The sequence below is a fragment of the Coregonus lavaretus genome (assembly GCF_964263955.1).
Source record: "Coregonus lavaretus genome assembly, contig: HAP1_SCAFFOLD_2931, whole genome shotgun sequence".
NCBI classification, from domain to species: Eukaryota; Metazoa; Chordata; class Actinopteri; order Salmoniformes; family Salmonidae; genus Coregonus; species Coregonus lavaretus.
The window spans coordinates 54,060-71,339 of record NW_028160810.1 but is presented as its reverse complement, the minus strand read 5'-3'; the positions used below and the strand labels follow the sequence as shown (position 1 = coordinate 71,339).

The following is a 17,280-nucleotide window of genomic DNA, read 5'->3' as shown; positions in this document are numbered from 1 at the left end:
GCACACTGATGAAGCCTGTAATGCTCCAACACGTTGGTTTCCACAACAACGATGTTCTCTTCCGTTAACTTCCATTGTCCTCAAGAGGGGAGACATTTTTTCTGCACATTTTAAACACCTCAGTTTGTTCTTCAGTTCATTCATCCACCTATGAAGGGCTGAGAGGTAGCGGCTGATGACAGAAATAAACACTATTTCCAGACTGCAGGGTAACACATAGACAGACTGCATGGTAACACATAGACTGACTGCATGGTAACACATAGACAGACTGCAGGGTAACACATAGACTGCATGGTAACACATAGACAGACTGCATGGTAACACATAGACAGACTGCATGGTAACACATAGACAGACTGCATGGTAACACATAGACAGACTGCATGGTAACACATAGACTGCATGGTAACACATAGACAGACTGCATGGTAACACATAGACAGACTGCATGGTAACACATAGACAGACTGCATGGTAACACATAGACAGACTGCATGGTAACACATAGACAGACTGTAGGGTAACACATAGACAGACTGCAGGGTAACACATAGACAGACTGCATGGTAACACATAGACAGACTGCAGGGTAACACATAGACAGACTGCAGGGTAACACATAGACAGACTGCATGGTAACACATAGACAGACTGCATGGTAACACATAGACAGACTGCAGGGTAACACATAGACAGACTGCATGGTAACACATAGACATACTGCATGGTAACACATAGACAGACTGCATGGTAACACATAGACAGACTGCAGGGTAACTCATAGACAGACTGCATGGTAACACATAGACAGACTGTAGGGTAACACATAGACAGACTGCATGGTAACACATAGACAGACTGCAGGGTAGACAGACTGCATGGTAACACATAGACAGACTGCAGGGTAACACATAGACAGACTGCATGGTAACACATAGACAGACTGCAGGGTAACACATAGACAGACTGCATGGTAACACATAGACAGACTGCATGGTAACACATAGACAGACTGCATGGTAACACATAGACAGACTGCAGGGTAACACATAGACAGACTGCATGGTAACACATAGACAGACTGCATGGTAACACATAGACAGACTGCAGGGTAACACATAGACAGACTGCATGGTAACACATAGACAGACTGCAGGGTAACACGTAGACAGACTGCATGGTAACACATAGACAGACTGCAGGGTAACACATAGACAGACTGCATGGTAACACATAGACAGACTGCATGGTAACACATAGACAGACTGCAGGGTAACACATAGACAGACTGCATGGTAACACATAGACAGACTGCATGGTAGACAGACTGCAGGGTAACACATAGACAGACTGCATGATAACACGTAGACAGACTGCAGGGTAACACATAGACAGACTGCATGGTAACACATAGACAGACTGCATGGTAACACATAGACAGACTGCATGGTAACACATAGACAGACTGCATGGTAACACATAGACAGACTGCAGGGTAACACATAGACAGACTGCATGGTAACACATAGACAGACTGCATGGTAACACATAGACAGACTGCATGGTAGACAGACTGCATGGTAACACATAGACAGACTGCATGGTAACACATAGACAGACTGCATGGTAACACATAGACAGATTGTGTGGTAACACATAGACAGACTGCATGGTAACACATAGACAGACTGCATGGTAACACGTAGACAGACTGCAGGGTAACACATAGACAGACTGCATGGTAACACATAGACAGACTGCATGGTAACACGTAGACAGACTGCATGGTAACACATAGACAGACTGCATGATAACACGTAGACAGACTGCAGGGTAACACATAGACAGACTGCAGGGTAACACATAGACAGACTGCATGGTAACACATAGACAGACTGCATGATAACACGTAGACAGACTGCAGGGTAACACATAGACTGCATGGTAACACATAGACAGACTGCATGGTAACACATAGACAGACTGCATGGTAACACATAGACAGACTGCATGGTAACACATAGACAGACTGCATGGTAACACATAGACAGACTGCAGGGTAGACAGACTGCATGGTAACACATAGACAGACTGCAGGATAACACATAGACAGACTGCAGGGTAACACATAGACAGACTGCATGGTAACACATAGACAGACTGCATGGTAACACATAGACAGACTGCATGGTAACACATAGACAGACTGCAGGATAACACATAGACAGACTGCAGGGTAACACATAGACAGACTGCATGGTAACACATAGACAGACTGCATGGTAACACATAGACAGATTGTGTGGTAACACATAGACAGACTGCATGGTAACACATAGACAGACTGCATGGTAACACATAGACAGACTGCATGGTAACACATAGACAGACTGCATGGTAACACATAGACAGACTGCATGGTAACACATAGACAGACTGCATGGTAACACATAGACAGACTGCATGGTAACACATAGACAGACTGCATGGTAACACATAGACAGACTGCATGGTAACACATAGACAGACTGCAGGGTAACACATAGACAGACTGCAGGGTAGACAGACTGCAGGGTAACACATAGACAGACTGCAGGGTAACACATAGACAGACTGCAGGGTAACACATAGACTGCAGGGTAACACATAGACAGACTGCATGGTAACACATAGACAGACTGCAGGGTAACACATAGACAGACTGCATGGTAACACATAGACAGACTGCAGGGTAACACATAGACAGACTGCAGGGTAACACATAGACTGCAGGGTAACACATAGACAGACTGCATGGTAACACATAGACAGACTGCATGGTAACACATAGACAGACTGCATGGTAACACATAGACAGACTGCAGGATAACACATAGACAGACTGCAGGGTAGACAGACTGCAGGGTAACACATAGACAGACTGCATGGTAACACATAGACAGACTGCATGGTAACACATAGACTGCATGGTAACACATAGACAGACTGCATGGTAACACATAGACAGACTGCATGGTAACACGTAGACAGACTGCAGGGTAACACATAGACAGACTGCATGGTAACACATAGACAGACTGCAGGGTAACACATAGACAGACTGCATGGTAACACATAGACAGACTGCAGGGTAGACAGACTGCATGGTAACACATAGACAGACTGCATGGTAACACATAGACAGACTGCATGGTAACACATAGACAGACTGCATGGTAACACATAGACAGACTGCATGGTAACACATAGACAGACTGCATGGTAACACATAGACAGACTGCAGGATAACACATAGACAGACTGCAGGGTAGACAGACTGCAGGGTAACACATAGACAGACTGCATGGTAACACGTAGACAGACTGCAGGGTAACACATAGACAGACTGCATGGTAACACATAGACAGACTGCAGGGTAACACATAGACAGACTGCAGGATAACACATAGACAGACTGCATGGTAACACATAGACAGACTGCAGGGTAGACAGACTGCATGGTAACACATAGACAGACTGCAGGATAACACATAGACAGACTGCATGGTAACACATAGACAGACTGCATGGTAACACATAGACAGACTGCATGGTAACACATAGACAGACTGCATGGTAACACATAGACAGACTGCATGGTAACACATAGACAGACTGCATGGTAACACATAGACAGACTGCATGGTAACACATAGACAGACTGCATGGTAACACATAGACAGACTGCATGGTAGACAGACTGCAGGGTAGACAGACTGCATGGTAACACATAGACAGATTGTGTGGTAGACACCTAGATATGAGGAACCAGGGGGTGTTAATTATCCACTCTGTTGGATAAGGGGAACCAGGGGGGTTAATTATCCACTCTGTTGGATAAGGGGAACCAGGGGGTGTTAATTCTCCACTGACTGTTGGATAAGGGGAACCAGGGGGTGTTAATTCTCCACTGACTGTTGGATAAGGGGAACCAGGGGGGTTAATTATCCACTCTGTTGGATAAGGGGAACCAGGGGGTGTTAATTCTCCACTGACTGTTGGATAAGGGGAACCAGGGGGTGTTAATTCTCCACTCTGTTGGATAAGGGGAACCAGGGGGTGTTAATTCTCCACTGACTGTTGGATAAGGGGAACCAGGGGGTGTTAATTCTCCACTCTGTTGGATAAGGGGAACCAGGGGGTGTTAATTCTCCACTCTGTTGGATAAGGGGAACCAGGGGGGTTAATTATCCACTCTGTTGGATAAGGGGAACCAGGGGGTGTTAATTCTCCACTGACTGTTGGATAAGGGGAACCAGGGGGTGTTAATTCTCCACTGACTGTTGGATAAGGGGAACCAGGGGGGTTAATTATCCACTCTGTTGGATAAGGGGAACCAGGGGGTGTTAATTCTCCACTGACTGTTGGATAAGGGGAACCAGGGGGTGTTAATTCTCCACTCTGTTGGATAAGGGGAACCAGGGGGTGTTAATTCTCCACTGACTGTTGGATAAGGGGAACCAGGGGGTGTTAATTCTCCACTCTGTTGGATAAGGGGAACCAGGGGGTGTTAATTCTCCACTGACTGTTGGATAAGGGGAACCAGGGGGTGTTAATTCTCCACTGACTGTTGGATAAGGGGAACCAGGGGGGTTAATTCTCCACTGACTGTTGGATAAGGGGGAACCAGGGGGTGTTATTTCTCCACTGACTGTTGGATAAGGGGAACCAGGGGATGTTAATTCTCCACTGACTGTTGGATAAGGGGAACCAGGGGGTCAATGTGTCCAGCTGAAACATGCTATTAAATTATCCTGACACTCACACCTCACCATTGTTACAGTCCCCCCTCACCCGTTATTGTCACAGCCCCCCCCCCCCCCCTACACAATATCCAGACTTATTTTTAAAAAGACACAATATCAAGAGTTTTATAAAGAAATACACAATATCAAGAGTTTTATAAAGTAATTGTCACGACTTCCGCCGAGGCTGCCTCCCCTCCTTGTTCGGGCAGGTTTCAGCATTCTGCGTCACCGGCTTACTAGTTACTGCCGATCCATTTATCATCACTCCATTTGTCTTGTCTTCAATCACACACACCTGGTCCTTATTCCCTCATTAGTCATGGTATAAGTGTTCCCTCTGCTTCCTAGTCTGTGTGGGTGATTGTTATTTGTGGAGGTTAGTGAAGCTCGGTGGAGCTCGTGTATTTTGTATCGACGGGAGATTTCCCGTGTGCGTTGTATTTTCCAGTGTGCCTGTTTTGTGCCCTGGAGTGTGTTTGACGCATTTCTGCGTAAACCTGTATTTTTGCGGATTAAAGCCTGTTATTCTGTGATTTACCCTCCTGCGCCTGACTCCTTCAACACCACCTCATCACAGTAATACACAATATCAAGACATTTATAAAGAAATACACAATATCAAGACATTTATAAAGAAATACACAATATCAAGACATTTATAAAGAAATACACAATATCAAGACATTTATAAAGAAATACACAATATCAAGACATTTATAAAGAAATACACAATATCAAGACATTTATAAAGAAATACACAATATCAAGACATTTATAAAGAAATACACAATATCAAGACATTTATAAAGAAATACACAATATCAAGACATTTATAAAGAAATACACAATATCAAGACATGTATAAAGAAATACACAATATCAAGACATTTATAAAGAAATACACAATATCAAGACATTTATAAAGAAATACACAATATCAAGAGTTTTATAAAGAAATACACAATATCAAGACATTTATAAAGAAATACACAATATCAAGACATTTATAAAGAAATACACAATATCAAGACATTTATAAAGAAATACACAATATCAAGACATTTATAAAGAAATACACAATATCAAGACATTTATAAAGAAATACACAATATCAAGACATTTATAAAGAAATACAGTAATAAAGAGTAGTAAAAAGAAGAGGGTAATGTTCTGTGTGTGTGTGTGTGCGTGCGTGCGTGCGTGTGTTTGTGTGTTTGTGTTTGTGTGTGTGTGCGTGCGAGTGTGTGTGTGTGTGTGTGTGTGTGTGTGTGTGTGTTGGTATGTGTGCGTGCGTGCGTGTTGGTATGTGTGTGTGTGTGTGTGTGTGTGTGTGTGCGTGCGAGTGTGTGTGTGTGTGTGTGTGTGTGTTGGTATGTGTGTGTGTGTGTGTGTGCGTGCGTGTGTGTGTAAGGGTGGGTGAGTCACTGGGAGTCGGTGAAAAAAGTATCTTGAGAAACAGGTGTGAAGAGTCAGTGAAAATGGTCTCTAAGGTGCAGGTGATCTATTGTGGTCAGATGTTCTGGGTAGGGCTGCAGTGGACGTGAACCATTGGTCCGGTTTTTGTTCTGGCTGTGTTTTTCCTCCCCATAAACAAGCTTGGCCCTTCTCCTCCGGTCTGCTGACACAATCAGGTCCTCAAACTCAGGGGAGCGCCAGGGTGGGGAGGTTATTAAAAACGCATCGGGTTCCTCTGGGTCTGTCTCCACATCAAACATCATGTCTTCAGTTGCCCCCGCAAATCGCTGCTTCTGTTCAGCAGAGAGTTATTTTCACCGACTGGCCAGAGCCTGTGAAATTACAGGAGACAATAACTTATTCTGCCCAATAAACACTGGAATCTCAAAGCCAAAAACGCACACACTAAAATCTATGGAACTAGTCTCAACTTTTCCAAACTCAGTACTGTATTTAAAATGGATGGATTGGTTTACATTTATAAACAAACCTCTCTTTTTCAGTCTAATACCGATTTGCAGCTGGCTGTGTGGTTACCTGGCTGTATGGTTACCTGGCTGTGTGCTGTATGGTTACCTGGCTGTGTGCTGTGTGGTTACCTGACTGTGTGGTTACCAGGCTGTGTGGTTACCTGGCTGTGTGGTTACCTGGCTGTGTGGTTACCTGGCTGTGTGGTTACCAGGCTGTGTGGTTACCAGGCTGTGTGGTTACCTGGCTGTGTGGTTACCTGACTGTGTGGTTACCTGGCTGTGTGGTTACCTGACTGTGTGGTTACCTGGCTGTGTGGTTACCTGGCTGTGTGGTTACCTGGCTGTGTGGTTACCTGGCTGTGTGGTTACCTGGCTGTGTGGTTACCTGACTGTGTGGTTACCTGACTGTGTGGTTACCAGGCTGTGTGGTTACCAGGCTGTGTGGTTACCTGGCTGTGTGGTTACCAGGCTGTGTGGTTACCTGGCTGTGTGGTTACCTGGCTGTGTGGTTACCTGACTGTGTGGTTACCTGACTGTGTGGTTACCAGGCTGTGTGGTTACCTGGCTGTGTGGTTACCTGGCTGTATGGTTACCAGGCTGTGTGGTTACCTGACTGTGTGGTTACCTGGCTGTGTGCTGTGTGGTTACCTGACTGTGTGGTTACCTGGCTGTGTGGTTACCTGACTGTGTGGTTACCTGGCTGTGTGGTTACCAGGCTGTGTGGTTACCTGACTGTGTGGTTACCTGACTGTGTGGTTACCTGACTGTGTGGTTACCTGACTGTGTGGTTACCTGGCTGTGTGCTGTGTGGTTACCTGACTGTGTGGTTACCAGGCTGTGTGGTTACCTGGCTGTGTGGTTACCTGACTGTGTGGTTACCTGACTGTGTGCTGTGTGGTTACCTGACTGTGTGGTTACCAGGCTGTGTGCTGTGTGGTTACCTGGCTGTGTGGTTACCAGGCTGTGTGCTGTGTGGTTACCTGGCTGTGTGGTTACCTGGCTGTGTGGTTACCTGACTGTGTGGTTACCTGACTGTGTGGTTACCTGGCTGTGTGGTTACCTGACTGTGTGGTTACCAGGCTGTGTGCTGTGTGGTTACCAGGCTGTGTGGTTACCTGGCTGTGTGGTTACCTGACTGTGTGGTTACCTGACTGTGTGGTTACCAGGCTGTGTGCTGTGTGGTTACCTGGCTGTGTGGTTACCAGGCTGTGTGGTTACCTGGCTGTGTGGTTACCAGGCTGTGTGGTTACCTGGCTGTGTGGTTACCTGGCTGTGTGGTTACCTGACTGTGTGGTTACCTGACTGTGTGGTTACCTGACTGTGTGGTTACCTGACTGTGTGGTTACCAGGCTGTGTGGTTACCTGGCTGTGTGGTTACCTGACTGTGTGGTTACCTGGCTGTGTGCTGTATGGTTACCTGACTGTGTGGTTACCAGGCTGTGTGGTTACCTGGCTGTGTGGTTACCAGGCTGTGTGGTTACCTGGCTGTGTGGTTACCTGGTTGTGTGGTTAACTAACTATGTGTTTGTACCCCTGCTTATCTGACCTGACCATATGATGTGTTATCTGACCTGACCATATGATGTGTGATCTGATCTGACCATATGATGTGTGATCTGATCTGACCAAATGATGTGTGATCTGTGTTTTCCAGCTGTGATCCCGCTGACTGACTCAGAACACAAGCTGCTATCTCTCCACTTCGCTACGGACCCTGGGAAGGACTGGGAGTGGGACCGGGACGACAACCACAACACCAAGCTAGCAGAGTGAGTTAGTTATGAGTTAGTTACAACCAACGACAACACCAAGCTAGCCAAGTGAGTTAGTTATGAGTTAGTTACAACCAACGACAACACCACGCTAGCCAGGTGAGTTAGTTATGAGTTAGTTACAACCAACTACAACACCAAGCTAGCCAAGTGAGTTAGTTATGAATTAGTTACAACCAACGACAACACCACGCTAGCCAAGTGAGTTAGTTATGAGTTAGTTACAACCAACGACAACACCACGCTAGCCAAGTGAGTTAGTTATGAGTTAGTTACAACCAACGACAACACCATGCTAGCCAAGTGAGTTAGTTATGAGTTAGTTACAACCAACGACAACACCGAGCTAACATCAAGCTAGGTGGTGCTGGTGGGGATAGTAGGGGTGGTGGTGGAGGGGGGGGGGGGATAGTATTGGTGGTGTTGGAGGGGATAGTAGGGGTGGTGGTGGAGGGGGGGGGGGGGGGGGTGGAGGGAACAGTTAAAGCCTTGCTTCCTCTCTGTGGGAGGACAGTAAACACAGAGGAGAAAGGAGGAGTGGAGATCCCCCTCTAATCATAGAGTCATTATCTCTTGGCTTCATACATGATTATCTTCCATAACGCTGCTTTACACAGAGGAGCTCAACTCTGATCTGAATGCTATAACCGCATGGAGCAGTGTCTGTCTGTCATGGAGCAGTATCTGTGTGTCCTGGAGCAGTATCTGTCTGTCATCGAGCAGTGTCTGTCTGTCATGGAGCAGTATCTGTCTGTCCTGGAGCAGTGTCTGTCTGTCATGGAGCAGTGTCTGTGTGTCCTGGAGCAGTGTCTGTGTGTCATCGAGCAGTGTCTGTCTGTCATGGAGCAGTGTCTGTGTGTCCTGGAGCAGTGTCTGTGTGTCATCGAGCAGTGTCTGTCTGTCATGGAGCAGTATCTGTGTGTCATGGAGCAGTGTCTGTGTGTCATGGAGCAGTGTCTGTCTGTCATGGAGCAGTGTCTGTCTGTCATCGAGCAGTGTCTGTCTGTCATGGAGCAGTGTCTGTGTGTCATGGAGCAGTGTCTGTGTGTCCTGGAGCAGTGTCTGTCTGTCATGGAGCAGTGTCTGTCTGTCATGGAGCAGTGTCTGTGTGTCCTGGAGCAGTGTCTGTGTGTCCTGGAGCAGTGTCTGTGTGTCATGGAGCAGTATCTGTGTGTCATGGAGCAGTGTCTGTCTGTCATGGAGCAGTGTCTGTCTGTCATGGAGCAGTATCTGTGTGTCATGGAGCAGTGTCTGTCTGTCATGGAGCAGTGTCTGTGTGTCCTGGAGCAGTGTCTGTGTGTCCTGGAGCAGTGTCTGTCTGTCATGGAGCAGTGTCTGTCTGTTAGAGAGAGAAAGAGACAGGATGCTAGGTTGATGAGATCATTTCTGAGACTTGTGTGATTTGGTGAGTTTAAAAAGCACTCATTTGTGAGACTTAGATTGAATGATTTCCCACTGGGAAATGAGGATTGAGAAGAGAACTCCACATTAATTGTGTACATATGTGAAGTCTGTCACGCCCTGGCTCTGGGACTCTGTTATGTTGAGTCAGGTTGTGTTGTTTCTTTGTGTTTTGTGTGCTAGGGTGATAGTCTAGTTTTGTATTTCTATGTTGGCCAGGGTGGCTCCCAATCAGAGACGGCTGTAGCTCGTTATCTCTGATTGGGAGCCATACTTAGGTAGCCGTTAGGCATTCATTTGGTGTGGTTTCTTGTTCCGTATGGTTTATTTTGTAGCCAAGGACTTCACGTTTCGTTATCGTTTGTTGTTTTGTTCGTGTGATCATAATAATTAAAGGATGTTCACATTCCACGCTGCGCATTGGTCCTCTCTTCCCGACGATCGTGACAGACGAAACCACCAAAACTGGACCAAGCAGCGTGTCCAGGAGCCATCGCCAGGGGAATCTCTAGCGGATCTCCTGTGCCACCTCGACTGGGTCAAGCCGTGTGAGGAGGAGAGAGGCTGGAGTTGGAAGCAGAAGAGCGAGAGTTGGGCGAGAACTATGGAGGCCTGGTCCACGGGGAGGAGAGACACCCAGAAAATGTTTAGGGGGGGGCTCACGCCATGGACGATGGGGCAGCAGGAGGCCGCGATAGAGCGGTTAGCAGAGGAGGCCGCCAGGTTACGGGGGCCACTGGTCACCAAGGGGAAGGAGAGTGTAGAGGCACGGCGAGAGGTACTGGGGTGTGTTACCAGCCCGGTCCGGCCCGTCCCTGCTCCCCGCACCAAGCCTGTGGTGCGCGTCGTCAGTCCGGCACAGCCCGTGCCTGTTCCACCGGTGCCTGGTCCGGCACCGGTCAGCTGCTCCACTCCGGAGCTAGAGCAATCCGCTCCACCAGTGTTCAGTCCAGCTCCGGCCAGCAGGGCCAGACCGGACCAGGGGCGCTTTGGGGGGTTGGTTGGAGGGTGGGGGTCAAGCCCGGAGCCGGAACCGCCTCCGAGGAGGAATGCCCACCCGGCCCTCCCCTGTTCGGTTTATGTTTGGCGCGGTCGCAGTCCGCGCCTTTGGGGGGGGGGTACTGTCACACCCTGGCTCTGGGACTCTGTTATGTTGAGCCAGGGTGTGTTGTTTCTTTGTGTTTTGTGTGCTAGGGTGATAGTCTAGTTTTGTATTTCTATGTTGGCCAGGGTGGCTCCCAATCAGAGACGGCTGTAGCTCGTTATCTCTGATTGGGAGCCATACTTAGGTAGCCGTTAGGCATTCATTTGGTGTGGTTTCTTGTTCCGTATGGTTTATTTTGTAGCCAAGGACTTCACGTTTCGTTATCGTTTGTTGTTTTGTTCGTATGATCATAATAATTAAAGGATGTTCACATTCCACGCTGCGCATTGGTCCTCTCTTCCCGACGATCGTGACAAAGTCACACAAAGTCTAAGATTGAAGGTGTTTGTGAAGTTAGATCCTCTGAAGGTGTTTGTGAAGTTAGATCCTCTGAAGGTGTTTGTGAAGTTAGATCCTCTGAAGGTGTTTGTGAAGTTAGATCCTCTGAAGGTGTTTGTGAAGTTAGATCCTCTGAAGGTGTTTGTGAAGTTAGATCCTCTGAAGGGGTTTATGAAGTTAGATCCTCTGAAGGGGTTTGTGAAGTTATATCCTCTGAAGGTGTTTGTGAAGTTAGATCCTCTGAAGGTGTTTGTGAAGTTAGATCCTCTGAAGGTGTTTGTGAAGTTAGAGCCTCTTAAGGTGTTTGTGAAGTTAGATCCTCTGAAGGTGTTTGTGAAGTTAGATCCTCTGAAAGTGTTTGTGAAGTTAGATCCTCTGAATGTGTTTGTGAAGTTAGATCCTCTGAAGGTGTTTGTGAAGTTAGATCCTCTATCTTTTTTGGTATTTACTTTTCTATCTAAAAGACAGTCTAAGACTTTGAAGTGAAGTTTCTAGTGGAGTTAAAAGGCACTACAATGATGCAATGAAGCCTTGCCTCTGTTGTGACTGAGGTTTCTGAAGGTCCTGCATTGGAGCAGCTGGGTCCTCTGGCAGTGGCTTATTTACCAATATATAAATAACTCTGTCCATTTACTTTGTCAAGTAAGCTTCCAGTGTATTCCACTGCAAGACAAAACAGAGGGTTATAGGACCCTGGTCAATCAGACAAAACAGAAAGTTATAGGGCCCAGGTCAATCAGACAAAACAGAAAGTTATAGGGCCCAGGTCAATCAGACAAAACAGAAAGTTATAGGGCCCAGGTCAATCAGACAAAACAGAAAGTTATAGGGCCCAGGTCAATCAGACAAAACAGAAAGTTATAGGGCCCAGGTCAATCAGACAAAACAGAAAGTTATAGGGCCCAGGTCAATCAGACAAAACAGAAAGTTATAGGGCCCAGGTCAATCAGACAAAACAGAAAGTTATAGGGCCCAGGTCAATCAGACAAAACAGAAAGTTATAGGGCCCGGGTCAATCAGACAAAACAGAAAGTTATAGGGCCCAGGTCAATCAGACAAAACAGAAAGTTATAGGGCCCAGGTCAATCAGACAAAACAGAAAGTTATAGGGCCCAGGTCAATCAGACAAAACAGAAAGTTATAGGGCCCAGGTCAATCAGACAAAACAGAAAGTTATAGGGCCCAGGTCAATCAGACAAAACAGAAGGTTATAGGGCCCAGGTCAATCAGACAAAACAGAAGGTTATAGGGCCCAGGTCAATCAGACAAAACAGAAAGTTATAGGGCCCAGGTCAATCAGACAAAACAGAAAGTTATAGGGCCCAGGTCAATCAGAACATTACAGGAAGTTATAGGGCCCAGGTCAATCAGAACATTACAGGGCCCAGGTCAATCAAGTCAGCTAACTGTGCTGCGGGGAACATTGAAAAATATCATACCTCTTCAATACAAGAATGAATGTTGGGATTCATGTACTCAACTAAACATTGTTCACAAATACTTTATTTTATTAGAGATTAACTATCCATAGTTTATTATCTATAAAACTTCAGCACGTATCACTCCAAGCTGTAGTGTTCAATCTTATTTCGTGGCTAAATATAGTTCTTCAAAAGCACAGCATTTATAATCCAGATTGAATGATTGATATCTAATCTTCGTAACCTTTCTCCCTCAGTTTAATCCTGTCTCTGGAAGCCAAACTCAACATGCTACACAACTACATGAATGTGACATGGATCAGGATACCATCTGAGACCAGGGTAACAGTCCTCATTCTCTTCCACATGGTTTATGACATTCAGTAATGGTTGTAAACTGATTGAGCTTCCTCTCCCCCCCCTTCTCATCCCTCCCTCCCTCCCTCCCTCCCTCCCTCCCTCTCTCCAGGCTCCCCTGGCCCAGCCGGAGTCCCCCACGGCGTCCCACGGGGGCGATGACGTCCAGTCTCTAGCCGACTCCATGGACTCCGACCGCGACTCCGTCTGCAGCAACTCCAACGTCAACAACGGCAAGGTCTCCACGAAGGATCCCAAGGAGAAGACGGAGAGGCGACTGCAGCAGCGTAAAGACAAGGACAAGACCAGGACGGACTCTGTGGCCAACAAGCTGGGCAGCTTCAGCAAGACCCTGGGCATCAAGCTGAAGAAGAACATGGGAGGTCTGGGAGGGCTGGTCCACGGAAAGATCAACCGCTCCAACTCTGGAGGCAACGGCCGGAACAACGGAGGAGGTGGGGGCAACGGAGGAGGGGGTGGCAACGGAGGAGGGACAGAGAATAACGGAGAGAAGAAGAAAGAGAAAAAGGAAGGCAAAGCCCGGAAGGACGGAGCAGGAGGAGGAGGAGAGAAGGAGGGGCAGTCTGGCCAGTCTGCGAGTACGTCGTTCTCCTCGGACAAGACCACCAGCCCGTCTCCCACTGAGCGTCCCCCAGGCGTGCCCTCCCCTCCCGGGGAACGGGACAGGGACAGGGGGGGTCTCCTGGCCAGGCTGGTGGGGGATAAGGCCCTGTCGGAGCACTGGAAGTACAGCACAGACGTCAAGCTGAGCCTCAACATACTGAGAGCCGCCATGCAGGGCGAGAGGAAGTTCATCTTTGCTGGCCTTCTCCTCACCTCCCACCGCCACCAGTTCCACGAGGAGATGATCTCCTTCTACCTGACCTCCGCTCAGGAGCGCTTCTCTGCCGAGCAGGAGACTAGGAGGAAGGAAGGAGAGAAGAAAGCTGCAGCTACGACCACGACTACTACGACCAACGGGCTGAAGAAACCAGAGCAGGAGAGCGCCCCTCACCGGGAGAGGGAGAGGGAGAGGGAAAGAGAGAGAGAAAGGGAGAGAGAGAGAGAGAGGGAGAGGGAGCGAAACGCATGCACCCCTCCTCCTCCTCCCTCCTGCCCTCCTCCTCCTACTCCCCTTCCCCAGGACTTCATCTCTTCCCCAGCCAGACACCACCAAAGCCATACCCCTCACATCCCCCCTCAGATTGCCCTGAAGATGCAGGGCCGCCACAGCCCCTCGCCCCACTCCTCCCCTAGCAACGGTGCTACCAGGAGAACCGGGTCCGTCCCCCCTGTCCCAGGCCCCGTCCCAACTACAGTCCCAGTGTCGGCCCACTACAGCCATACCCCTCCCATCCAGAGGTCCAGTATCATCCACCTGAGAGACGTCAACCTCCATACCCCCCAGGTCCCCAGCTTCCAGCCGGACGACCCCCAGCCCAGCTACCAGCCTCCTCTGGTGGGCACCCTGAAGACCTGTGCCACTTACCCCCAGCAGAACCGCTCCCTGTCCTCTCAGAGCTACTCTCCAGCCCGCTTGTCTGGGGTCCGTTTGGGCACCGGGGTCAACCACACCCACCCGGGGGTCCCAGGCACCACGGAGCCCTACAACATGCCTGGGGAGCACAAGTCCCACACCTATACCAACGGCTTCAACGCTAGCGACATACAGGACTGTCTGGAGTTTGCCGACGCCGACTCGCCTCAGACCTGGGGGAGCAGTAGCGTCACCAGGACGGGGTCAGGGTCCGACAAGGTCAAAGGTCAGATCGGTGGCGCTGGGGGTTGCCTGGTGTACTGCCTGCAGCAGAGGAGGTGCAAGAGGGAGAACTGCTCCTTCTACGGGCGACCGGAGACAGAGAACTACTGCTCCTTCTGCTTCAAGGAGGATCTGAAACGCAGGGAGAGGGAGGCCAAGGCACTCAGTAGGCCTGGATAGCCCCCCTGGCGCCGCGGCAGCCAGTGGTGCTACTGCTGTAGCAAGGTGCTGCAAACCCTGCTGCTGACAACGCAACACAACACAAGACAACAGAACAGAACAGTGTCCACAGAGAAGGAGATAGAACAGGTCTACTCTATAGACTGTATGTGGATGTTGGGACGTAATGTCATACAACATAAAGACAGACGGACGGACGGACGGACGGACGGACGGACGGACGGACGGACGGACGGACGGACGGACGGACGGACAGACAGACAGACAGACAGACAGACAGACAGACAGACAGACAGACAGACAGAGAGACAGACAGACAGACAGACAGACAGACAGACAGACAGACAGACAGACAGACAGACAGACAGACAGACAGACAGACATGCTCAGAGCCAGGTGATCGCCTGCTCTGTTTAAAACTTTTTGATTCCTGTCACCTCTTCTGTCCCAGTGTACAGTAGGTTACTGTAAAGGACACAACTACTTGATGACAAGCAGGGTAGATCTCTGTCCACTTAACATCTTTGGCCAGCAGGAATTTATAACTTTGTTCTTTTTTTTTTGTTCTTTTTTTTTATCATTTGGTTCAACTTCAACTTTTGGTTAGTTCATGGAGAAATGTCTGTGCTTTTTGCCCACAACTTGAATGACAAAGTAAGAAATAATTTCTGGCACATACACATAAAATAGCAATTGCATTTTGTTGTGCGGTGGTTCAAAACTTAAAACTTAAACCTAACTTCAAACTTAAACCGCACCACTAGGCTGCTTCGATCTTAAAAACCCTTCAACAAACTTCTCAAAGCAAACTTCTCAAAGCCATACATTAGTAACTTCAACGTTTTTCGATCAATAAATGGTAACTCACTGTGAACCCCTTTCTGTTGTCTATGCACTCATGTTGGCTTCAGGAGGGAGTTCAAATCCTCTGTTGCAGTTGAAAGACAATAGACAACTTAGGCAGATATTCAGTCAAACGCTAACAAACTCACACTAAGGAAAATAACAGTTTTGTGTGGTGAAAATGCCCTTTGTAAGTGAAGTCTACAGTATGTACTCAAAATGATTACGGGGTTAAACGAAAAAACAACAACAAAATCGAATTGGTTTTAATGAATCATACTCCCAATCACAGGGAGGGCAGGGATACTGTTTTTACTTCAGTGCTGGTTTGATTGGTCTGCCTCAAAAAAAAATGTTTTGAATCTTTTCCTCTGCATTCTACAGGTTTTAGATGAACTGAATGTTTTTCGTCAGCAAGCTGATTGTTTTGGTTGTTATTTTACATTGCTACCATCAGGTTTCACATTTCAATGTCTTAACGTTCATTACAACACAAATAACATTATATCTCCTGGCCAAAGATGTTAATATGTGTAGAGAACAACGCTCTCCAAACACTACTGAATATAATGCCGTTCGGGATCCTTTTTTTGTGTGACTGGTTCATGGACTCTCACCATTTAAATGTAAAATATTATTTTGTATTCATTTGAGAGTTTTACACAACTTAAATGATTCATTTGCACATTAGATACCAGTGTACAGAACAAAGCAAAAATGAGAAGGGAAAAAATGATTAGTATATTGTAAAAAAATAACAAAAACAAAAAACAAAAAAAAATGGTGTATAGAGAATGTGATGATGGGGAATTTACAAGCCAAGGCTATAAAAGTGTAATATAGAAAATATTTTTATATGATTTTCACAAAATGCCATGAAGCAATATTTTGCGCTTTTTCTTATGGACACCGTTTTCACTTTGGTAAGTTACTTTAAGTGCACGGCCAACGGGGGTGGGGGGGGGGGGGCTGAAAGTGAAGCGTCGGTTGGTTGAGGGAGCTATTGGTCCAACGTCACACCAAGGGATAAAATACCTATAGTGTTGTCATGATTGCTTCGATCAATCTGACATTGAAGGGCTGTTGGTTTTAAACGGGTTTATAGATCTAGATAAAACAAAATCCTTCACATCACCACATTTATGAGATTAGAGGCACATTACACCCTTCATGGTTGCTCCACTGGTCTGCAGATCGCTGACAAACTGTGTTAGCAAACATTTAAAAAGGGAAATTCCAGTTTCTGGTTAATCACGACACATCAGAAGTCACATCACATGATGGTGGTGAATCAAATTGTCTTTAATTAATATGTTAAAAAAAAGCACAACATACGTTAATTAGTACTA

General features: G+C 47.2%; 1 protein-coding gene across 1 annotated transcript; it reads left to right on the top strand.

The window, feature by feature from the left end:
• Nucleotides 1–8,234: 8,234 nt before the first annotated feature.
• On the top strand, nucleotides 8,235–15,088 carry LOC311121428 (OTU domain-containing protein 7A-like; the record flags this gene model as incomplete). Its single annotated transcript, XM_084195921.1, has 5 exons — nucleotides 8,235–8,238; nucleotides 8,370–8,484; nucleotides 13,050–13,161; nucleotides 13,262–14,155; nucleotides 14,294–15,088. 5 exons carry the CDS (start codon nucleotides 8,235–8,237, stop codon nucleotides 15,086–15,088), a joined length of 1,920 nt encoding a protein of 639 aa, XP_084052047.1.
• Nucleotides 15,089–17,280: the final 2,192 nt, after the last annotated feature.